Consider the following 10,324-nt stretch of genomic DNA (forward strand, 5'->3'; position numbering starts at 1 on the left):
CCAATTGCAAAGTGACTGCAACCCTAATTTAGTACACTGCTTTATCTATAACATTACACGCTGAGCTTTCGAAAACGCAAAATCGTCCAGTTTACAAATAAAAATCAACCTGAAGCTTTCTAATACCTTGTAGGTCACAGAAGCATAACCTTTGCGAAGAATTGACTCTAATCTTAACAACCGCATTAACCATATCCCTGCTAAATCTAGCTGCTTGGTAAATTTGTTGAAGCGCAATTTCAGGGAGCCCCCAATTGATCGAAGAAAACTTCCTACATGAAAAGTGTGCGTCTCAGTTTAAAATACGGTCACGCGACTTGGAACCCTTAAACAAAAACACTTACTCGCAAATTTTCATGTTTTCAGAAACGTCGAAAAACTAATGCTACTGAAAGCTCTAGGCCTCTCTTGAAAGACAGGTGCAAATGTATTACCTACGGAGGAAGCTGTTTCACAGTATTTTCACAGGAGGGACTGATTTGACCAATTACATGCATACGAAAGATTCCTGCACTTTATCCTCGTGTTTAAATCATTCTGTGAGTGTTCAGGGATACAACAACCGTATAAAAACATGGGAAAGCTTTATTTTCTAAGGCAGTTCATGATTAAAATTATTTGGCAGAATATGTCGTTTCGATCCCGCCATCTTACAAAAAATTTGTTTTGTATTCCTTTCTAACAGTGTTGCGTTGTCATCAGTTGTCACGCTTTGAAATTTTGGAATGCAGTTTGCGTTTTATGAGTGAGATATTTGTATCATTTGCACTCTATTATTCTGAGATTAGAATGCATCATATTCGGTTATTTAAGTTGTTTCTGCAGTGGTGTCTTTATGACAATATTTTTACCATGCCTTATCTTGTTTCTACGCCCATTTAGTACCTACTTATTCTCAGTTAAAAATGCATTGTGTAGCCTTTTTGTGTCTCTATTTTAGACAGGTTGAATTTAGTTTATGGGGTTTAACGTCCCAAAGCGACTCAAGCTATAGGAGACGCCGTAGGGGAAGGCTCCGGAAATTTCGACCACCTGGGCTTCTTTAACGTGCACTGAGATCGCACAGCACTTTGGCCGCGTGCGCCTTGTTTTTCGACTGCATTGCAAAGCAGCCGCTGCGGCCGGGATTCAATCCCGCATCCTTGGCCACAGCAGTCAAGCGCCCCGACCACAGCGCCACGACGGCGGGGCTGTTTATTTTATGCAGTGTGCCCCGTGCAGCAAAGTTTTTTAGAGACAAAGTATTTTAGCCAGGGTACCTTAATTGTCGTAACAAGAAATACTTGTCTAGCGTTTTGGCATGCGCATTCGTTGTAAACGAAGGAAAGCCCCTCGTAATACAAAATTGTTGCTCTAGCGATAAGATCTTGTGTAATATCACACAGTTGTCTTTTTTTCACATCAGAACTGCCTCTGTCGCAGCCAGAAAATCCATTTGACATGGCAGAAAATTCCTACGCTATGACGGGGCCACCGCACTTCTTTGTTGTATTTTCTGACCATTTCTGATCGGCTCTGTCGTCATTTCGCACACAGTACTGAGTATTGAAAATTAATCCAAATTCCGAGTTTGCAGAAAAGAATGCGACTCCATTTTTCCCTCTGTTCCTCTAGTACTTAGGTTACCATAACCCGCAATGAAATCACTTTTACAGTGTTTGCGGTTGCTTGCTCAGTGATTTATGAATGCGCGCGTGAGTTCTAGAAGTGAAAATTACCATACATTGGCGAGCTAATCTTCGGCAGAGCCTTTTTCAGTTGCTCTACTATTATTACTCTCTGAGGACTATATATTACAGTGAAACGGCACCGTACGGTTTTCTTTCCAGCCGTTGCTCGAGTGGCTGGTATCGGTGGAGTCACGTGAGGACGTCATACTGCTGCTGCTCAACCTGATGGCGTCCGCTGGCGACGTGCTGGCCTTCACGCTGGCTTGGCTACGAGCTCTCACCTACCTCGGTCAGGAGCAGGGCGCACCTCGAACCGCTCACCTATTCGTCAGCGGACTGCTGTCTTGCCTCACCTGCTTCTGGAGCTGGTTTCAGGGATACCGATTCTGGTACGAATCACAGCGTCCTGTCCGCTCGATAGAATGTTGTAACACCATCTCATTCACGGTAGGCATAGGAGACCTAGAGGTGAAACGATCAGAATACATATTACATAAGAGAATCTTTAAATTTGTTGCGGTTTGATAGGACACTCAGAAAACAGCTTCGTTCCATATAGTGCTGTCGAACAGCCTCCTCCAAACTTTTTTTTTTTTTGTTATTTCTATTCCGTGCGTTGCCACCCGGGTCTCTTTCCAACGTGGGAAACGCTGCCGCGTCCTTTGCTCGCATTCCTTTCAGTCGCACTTTTCAACATATTTGGACTAAAGAAAAAAAAATTCAGGCACACGCTCCAAGGTTGCGAGACTGCCGTGTAGAAACAGCGTAATATTCTACTCTGTTCACTGCGAAAGGCTCACATAGAAGCCCAGCGCAAGAGTGAGGCTGTTTCCTTAATGTGAGTGGTAGGTCCATACTTCGCTGCTCTGAAAAAAAGAAAGAAAGGGAAGATTCTTCACTATTCACGAGACTGTGAGCACAAGAAAGTCGAGCTCGGTAGAGCTGCAATGCCACTGCGCATCCCTCGCAATCACCTGCTTAATCGCCGTTCCCGAAAACGAAAATAAGAAAAAAATATTGTGCTCCAAACTCGCGGTGCCGATTTCAGTTCTTCATATTCATGGGCCCCTTTTCAGGCAAGGCGAGAAAATAACTTCGCTGCACATTTGTAAACAGCACAGTCTAGTATCAACAAGTCTGAAGTACAAAATATGAAAAGCAAAACTTCATGCGACTCGTGGTGCGCTTCTTATCACTCTGCTGCAGCCTGCGTACTTTCGCAGCTGTCATTTGTGCTGGTCAGCAGCGGGTGAATTCGTATTTCGTTCTTCGGAAGGAAATAAAAATGCGCGGGAAGCTTTTAATCTGAGAAAAGACATCATGCTACTGTAGTTCGTTATTTGCGTTCTTGCGTACCTAAGGGATGTCGTCATGACAACGCTCATCCCTGTGCAAACGGCTCTCAAGAAGTTATTGCAAAACACTTTCCAGGCCACTGAGCCACGCAGTAACTTATTCAAGATGCAGGGAATTATGCTTTCTTTCTTGCTGAAGCGTTTATAAAGAAAAAAAGGTAATCACCACATTATTCCCAATGCCGCCAGATCGTTCTTGCCACGCATAAACAAACCAAGCATCATGGCCAGCCAGTTGCTACATAATTAAGTGGCGCAAATTTCAAGGTGGGCCTTCCTTGTCTTTGCTGGCGTTACTTTCTTGGAGCATGTATATCCCTGCGTTCGTCAATACTGCAAGCCAGCAGTTTTATTTACAGTTCCTGAATTTCTGCAAATTATAGAAAAATCAGATTTATAGTTTATGGCATTTTTCTCTGGAAAATAAAGTTAGCACGTCCCTACAATAAAAGAAAAATAAAAAAGCGTACGTTCTCGCGGCTGCCGCATGCATTTCATTGCTTTGCTGCTGGTGAGCATTGCCATAATGTTTTCATTAGGCGCAGCGGTAACTTACCTAATCACCTTGCTATTATATGCACCTTTACTGCTCTTTACGCGCTCAAATATATACTAACGAATGCTACCGGGCTCTTTTACCGCTTTCCATTATTGTTCATTCCCATACACTCCTCAATCACAAAGTGTGTAAGAAACTTTTACACTACATAGTTTACAATATTTCTTAGCACCAACATGAGCCTGAGCTCATAGAAAAACTTAATTATAATGAGAACCTAATGAATGACTCGCATTTATTGTCTGAAAGAAGAGAAAGAAAACATAGCAATGTTGTATCAATATACACTGCTAATTGTCATCTAGTATTTTTTCACGTATCTAGTTTAACTGTTTCTGAGAAGCGAGAAACAGGCAGACTTATTTCCTGTTTGCACTGAAGAACACATATAAATTAAATTATAAAAAATGAAGACATATTAGGGCATCGTCAACCTCTGACTTCGCGTTCTTATCAATAGCATTTATACTCTCATTATGGTTTTTATTTTCAAGAAAGCAAATACTAACGGATATTCATGCACAAAGTTGGCGAACATACAAAATCACTCAGAAATTAAGCAAAGCGAAAAGAACATAATTAAACATTCCCAAGACATGAGCAGAATGAGATCTCTGAAGCAGGCTGTCCTGAGAACCGGAAAATGCAATATTTAATTTTTAGTTTGCTGATTCCTAGCGCCAAGGCAAACGTTGTTCGCGCCGTTCGTTTTGCGTAAGTAGTACAAATATTCCCAACTCATATAATTGCGCCGATATAAAGCGCAATTAATACCAAATGGTGATTTAACCTACAGAAGTAGCAGCTGTGTCGCCCTTATCATTAGCCCCTTCATTCGGGCAGATATGAAATTAGTTTAATTAGTGAATCAACGTATGTTTCAAGTTCGTCATTACTCTGCCGACCAATCAGAGTGAAAACTCACGAAAGGACGCCTGACCTCGGCAGGAACAGCTCTAGATGTTCCGCTGGACGGGATCTTTGCAGAGATCGCTTTAAAAAATAATTTGCGAAACGGAAAATAACAATTTAAAGGACAGGACATAACGTGCAAGTAAATGCATGCCTCAAGTTGCTGAATTTCTTGAACGAAATACAACTTATGGGCCATAAGAAGTAATGACAAAATCTACTTTTAGCAGTGCTATATTTATAAAAGCCTTCAGTATTGAAAACTGAAGCGCATCCTCTATAGTTGGTCTGTGCGTGTGGTAGTATCGATTTGTCAAGGAACCGGGCGCAATAAATATTTGCTCTTCAGGACAGGCGGAGTTTTTAACGGCGATAGCTACTGCCCGCTGTGTTGACAGCCTTCAAGTTACAGTTATAACCGAATACAACTCAAGCGAAAAGCAGAAAATGCCCGTCAAAAGTGTTGCGCTTCAGCTAATGGCAACAGCCGATTTTCGGTGAACCCCATTTCATCTGCCACACCCTGCATTGTGAAGTTAGCAGGTCTAAGGGGGTTATCCACGACGCCATGAGAGTTGGTCAAAGCCATTGGCTACAAGGTTGTCCTTTGAGGGGCAAATGCCACTTCCTTCTTGAGCATGTATCCGACCATATATAGTTTCTTTGCTTAGCGATTTGTCAGAAAGCTCGGCGCGTATATAGGGCAGTAGCTTATTGAGATCGCGGCCATAAACGGGGACACACAAATGCGGATGCACAAAGTCTTGCAAGCTCGCCTCATTTGTGCGCTGCGACCTTGTAAATTCAGGCAGATATGCAAACCACAAAACAGCACCTCAGCCGTGGGGCACGCGTTGTGAGGGCTTCAGTGCTTGTTACACAGAACTGCTTCTTTGAGCGTATTTATCTGCTGTTTTACTTCTGTGACTGGCTGAGATGGATGCCCTCTCGGCGTTCTCTCGCCGTCAGTGTCTCAACCGAAGCGATGCTGGCGGCGGATGCATGACACAGGTTTCAATAAGTAATAAAATAGAGATGTGAAATATTCGGAAATATTTAGTAAAACGAAAAAAAGAGGCAAGGAAAGAACAAGTATTTTTCTAAACATTTGAAACGTTGAGATGACAATCAAAACAAGAACGTGGAGACAATTTACGTCCTGTAGTTCGACACGCGAAATCATTATGGGTGGATTTTTTGTTCACATGCTTACACGCTTTCTTTCCTGGTGCTTTAGCTTCTCAGAAGGCTACTACTTCCTGGTGTGCTGTATAGGTAGCGATGGTGTACACTTTTGACTGCGCTCAGAAAAGTAGAGTAGGAGCATGCGATACAAAGCTATGATAGATAGATAGAAATGAGGATGGAAGGCAGGGATGTTAACCAGAAAGGCCTCCGGTTGGCTACCCTACACTGGGGAAAAGGGATAAGGAGATTAAAGAGGGGAAGAAAAAAGGGACGTAAAGCACAGTCAGAGTTTCTCACACAAGCCGGTGGTGGTTAGAAAACTAAACAGTGCCCTGTATGTCTTAAAGGTGGTCGACTGCTGGGGCCACGGACCAAGGGCCTTACCCGCCGTTAAAGGGCGAGGATCGAAGCTGTCCAGTGCACAATGCAGCTTATGTCTTTCGCTCACAAATGCAGGGCATTCACATAAAAGCTGTTCGATTGTCTCCTCAAATCCACAATTTTCACAGGCAAGGCTGTTGGCCGTTCCAATCCTGAAAGCATATTTGTTGGTGAATGCAACATCGAGCCATAAACGGCACAGCAACGTTGCTTCAGGTAGAGCAATCTGATGGGGAAGGCGGAGGCGCAGTTCAGGATCCAGTGCCCTGAGGCGGCGGTTGCTAAACGCCCCCGTGTTCACCGCTAAAATTCTGATCTCCAGGGCAAAACGGCGTAGGGCACATGCAGCATCAACCCTCGATATGGGGATTTTAACTGGAACGCCATCGCTGTGGGCAGAACGAGCAACCTCGTCCGCCTGATGGTTTCCCTTGATGCCGCAGTATCCTGGCAGCCACTGAAAATTATTATTGTGACCTTTCAATACTGCATCGTGGTGCAGCTGGCGGATCTCTCGAACGAGTTGTTCATGTGACCCGCGGCGTAGTGCTGCTTAAAGGCCTTGAAAGGTTGTTTTAGAATCTGTATACGCTGTTTTTAGCCTGTTATACCTAGTGGCACGGGCAGAGGCAAATTATTTTATTCTTTGGGGGGTAGCCTCACCATAATATATGTCTAGTAATGTTGACGTTCTTTGTAAACGAATTCAACTGCCGCGCGTAGGGCAGCTAGTTCAGCACCAGTTGAGGAAGTCTGGTATGATGTTTTAACCTTTATCTGGATTGACTTGGCCGGTATGACCACAGACCCTGCGAAACTGGTTAGATTAAGAGATCCATCTGTGTAAACGTGTATGCGATTTTGATGTTTGAAGTGCAGATAATCCAATGTCAATTATTTAAGAGCAGGTGATGACATTCCCGCTTTCTTGGTAATTGCAAAAATAATAATTTGTATCCTTGGTTCCTGAAGACTCCATATGGGGGAGCATGATCTTACAGCGGGGGTGAACTGCGAAGGAATATAGGTGCTATGAGCTTCTTTAACTTTGGCGAATGCAGTGCTTGGCCTAATTATAGGAAGGGTTGCTAGATGATGACTAGGAACCTTGGATAGGTGCCGAATATGCATTCTGAACGTGTCAACAGTAATATGTGTGGTAAACGGATGATCCCGCGCGACAAGAACAGTCGCTGCTGTTGAGGCACATTTGGGAAGTCCAAGGCATATACGAAGAGCTTGAGCTTGCAGACTTTGAAGGACCCTGAGGTTCGTTTTTCTAATGTTATTGAATACAAAGCTATGGGGTGCCTGAAGTGGCCAATGGAGAGTTAGCTCTTCATCCCCTACACGATAGTGTTTCAAAACTCCCGTCCAATTACACCTTGTCCAGCGACTAATCTAGTGAAACTTTGAGATCTAGGATTATGCTTTGGCCGACTGAAAAAAAAAAGGATGAAAAAATATACCCTATTTTATAAACTTCTGTTAAACAGCATCAGAGTGCCCTGCGGTTCTTGCTGTGGTACTGACAGAAACTGTCATCTTTCTTGCTAAGTGCCAATGTTAGCATGACGCCTTAGATTCTATAATGCTCACACCCGAGCTGCCGTCGGTTCACCCACTAACCATGACACTCTCGACGGTCAATTATGACAAGACGATGAGAGCATTGGGTAGTATAAGATGGTGAGAGAAAAATAAGCATTCTGTCATGATATTCACTCACGTTACAATACCAGAGCGTATACTATACTGACCTAATGTTCTGCTGGACTAGGGTTTGGAGTTAAAAGTGACCGCTGGATGCTCCAGTGGCGTCACACGAGGAGCCCCGAAGCGGTGAACCACTCTGGTGGCACGTGCAGCAGCAGCAGCAGCAGCAGCACCAGCACCAGCACCAGCACCAGCACCAGCACCAGCACCAGCACCAGCACCAGCACCAGCACCAGCACCAGCGCCAGCGCCAGCGCCAGCGCCAGCAGCAGCAGCAGCAGCAGCAGCAGCAGCAGCAGCAGCAGCAGCAGCAGCAGCAGCAGCAGCAGCAGCAGCAGCAGCAGCAGCAGCAGCAGCAGCAGCAGCAGCAGCAGCAGCAGCAGCAGCAGCAGCAGCAGCAGCAGCAGCAGCAGCAGCAGCAGCAGCAGCAGCAGCAGCAGCAGCAGCAGCAGCAGCAGCAGCAGCAGCAGCAGCAGCAGCAGCAGCAGCAGCAGCAGCAGCAGCAGCAGCAGCAGCAGCAGCAGCAGCAGCAGCAGCAGCAGCAGCAGCAGCAGCAGCAGCAGCAGCAGCAGCAGCAGCAGCAGCAGCAGCAGCAGCAGCAGCAGCAGCAGCAGCAGCAGCAGCAGCAGCAGCAGCAGCAGCAGCAGCAGCAGCAGCAGCAGCAGCAGCAGCAGCAGCAGCAGCAGCAGCAGCAGCAGCAGCAGCAGCAGCAGCAGCAGCAGCAGCAGCAGCAGCAGCAGCAGCAGCAGCAGCAGCAGCAGCAGCAGCAGCAGCAGCAGCAGCAGCAGCAGCAGCAGCAGCAGCAGCAGCAGCAGCAGCAGCAGCAGCAGCAGCAGCAGCAGCAGCAGCAGCAGCAGCAGCAGCAGCAGCAGCAGCAGCAGCAGCAGCAGCAGCAGCAGCAGCAGCAGCAGCAGCAGCAGCAGCAGCAGCAGCAGCAGCAGCAGCAGCAGCAGCAGCAGCAGCAGCAGCAGCAGCAGCAGCAGCAGCAGCAGCAGCAGCAGCAGCAGCAGCAGCAGCAGCAGCAGCAGCAGCAGCAGCAGCAGCAGCAGCAGCAGCAGCAGCAGCAGCAGCAGCAGCAGCAGCAGCAGCAGCAGCAGCAGCAGCAGCAGCAGCAGCAGCAGCAGCAGCAGCAGCAGCAGCAGCAGCAGCAGCAGCAGCAGCAGCAGCAGCAGCAGCAGCAGCAGCAGCAGCAGCAGCAGCAGCAGCAGCAGCAGCAGCAGCAGCAGCAGCAGCAGCAGCAGCAGCAGCAGCAGCAGCAGCAGCAGCAGCAGCAGCAGCAGCAGCAGCAGCAGCAGCAGCAGCAGCAGCAGCAGCAGCAGCAGCAGCAGCAGCAGCAGCAGCAGCAGCAGCAGCAATAATAATAATAATGTTTTCATTATTTATTACTATTATTATTATTATTATTATTATTATTATTATTATTATTATTATTATTATTATTATTATTATTATTATTATTATTATTATTATTATTATTAAATACAATATTAATAATTGGTACACAGGAAAGGAAAGGAAAGGAAAGGCGCAGTATCTGTCACATTTGTCCTGTGGACGCCTGAAGCACGCCTTAAGGGTAGGGAGGAAGTTGGGAGTGAAAGTAGAAAGAGAGAAAGGGCAGCCGTAGTAGATGACTACGGAGTAATTTTGACCACCTGGAGATATTTAACGTGCACTGACCTCGCACAGCACACGGACTCCTCTCCGTTTCGCCTCCATCGAAACGCAACCGCCGGCGGTCGGGATCGAACCCAGGAACTCCGGCACATTAGTCGGTGGTCTGGCAGTAGCTTGATCAATAATGCCTTAAATTGTGAAAGTTATCTGACAATTACTTCTTGGTATAGAGTCTATCGTAATCTACCGCACTCTACGAATAACTAGGTATATATAGGCCCCCGTTAACTGAGTATACGAACATAATTTGGTTTGGTTTGGTTTGCGGGGTTTAACGTCCTACAGCCACTCAGGCTATGAGGGACGCCGTAGTGGAGGGCTCCGGAAATTTCTACGACATGGAGTTCTTTAACATGCACTCACATCGCACAGCACACGGGCGCCTTGCTTTTCGCCTCTATCGAAAAGCCGCCGCTGTGGCCGGAATTCGATCCCGTATCCTTGGTCACAGTATAGTCGAGCGCTTAACTACAGCTCCACCACTGCTGGTGAAGTGTACAATTATGCCTGCATGCATGGCCTACGGGTAGCGTGTTTAATATCGGATATAAGGGTACAAGAGAAGTTCAATTCTCGTCACGCTTCCATTCCAAAGGAGACGCCCGAGTTCGCAGCTCCACGCAAGGCGGCTGTCATGTACTCTAGTGACGTCACATAGTCCTTCAGTGCCCACCATGTCACCTGCTATCCACTACCTTCTAGGGGCATGCCACTGGTTTTTCGACCGAAACTCCCACGTCGACCTGGACTACTACTCCAACGTCGGATTTTCGAGAGGATGGGTCCTTAATGCTGTCGTCGAGTTAAAACAATCGCAAACGACTTTAAAGTGCCTTCTGTTTGGCTAAGAAACTGTGAAATAAACT

General features: G+C 46.4%; 2 protein-coding genes across 6 annotated transcripts in view; one reads left to right on the plus strand and one right to left on the minus strand.

The window, feature by feature from the left end:
• LOC146203176 (uncharacterized) overlaps positions 1-10,324 on the minus strand; it is a 152,054-nt gene that overhangs the window by 79,174 nt on the left and 62,556 nt on the right. For 2 of the 5 annotated variants that reach the window (XR_014703823.1, XR_014703822.1), the window contains exons 3-4: positions 3,192-3,395; positions 2,024-2,536 (exon numbers count right to left, since the gene is read on the minus strand). Coding sequence is in view for 2 of the 5 variants with exons in the window: in XM_084588550.1 (XP_084444676.1) it covers positions 2,467-2,536 (70 nt within the window). In the remaining 3 variants the exon portion in view is untranslated. Of the gene's footprint in view, positions 1-544; positions 2,537-3,191; positions 3,396-9,461; positions 9,587-10,324 lie in introns of those variants that run through there. The other 3 variants (XR_014703821.1, XM_084588550.1, XM_084588552.1) reach the window with 3 other exon arrangements.
• The window catches only part of LOC146203178 (uncharacterized), a 20,396-nt gene continuing 11,796 nt past the window's right edge, over positions 1,725-10,324 (plus strand). Inside the window, exon 1 of the mRNA XM_084588549.1 lies at positions 1,725-2,059. Coding sequence (XP_084444675.1) covers positions 1,896-2,059 — 164 coding nt within the window. The 5' untranslated portion in view covers positions 1,725-1,895. The remainder of the gene's footprint in view (positions 2,060-10,324) is intronic.

The sequence above is a fragment of the Amblyomma maculatum genome, chromosome 1 (genome assembly GCF_055883805.1).
Source record: "Amblyomma maculatum isolate TAMU_Amacu chromosome 1, ASM5588380v1, whole genome shotgun sequence".
Taxonomy (NCBI): domain Eukaryota; kingdom Metazoa; phylum Arthropoda; class Arachnida; order Ixodida; family Ixodidae; genus Amblyomma; species Amblyomma maculatum.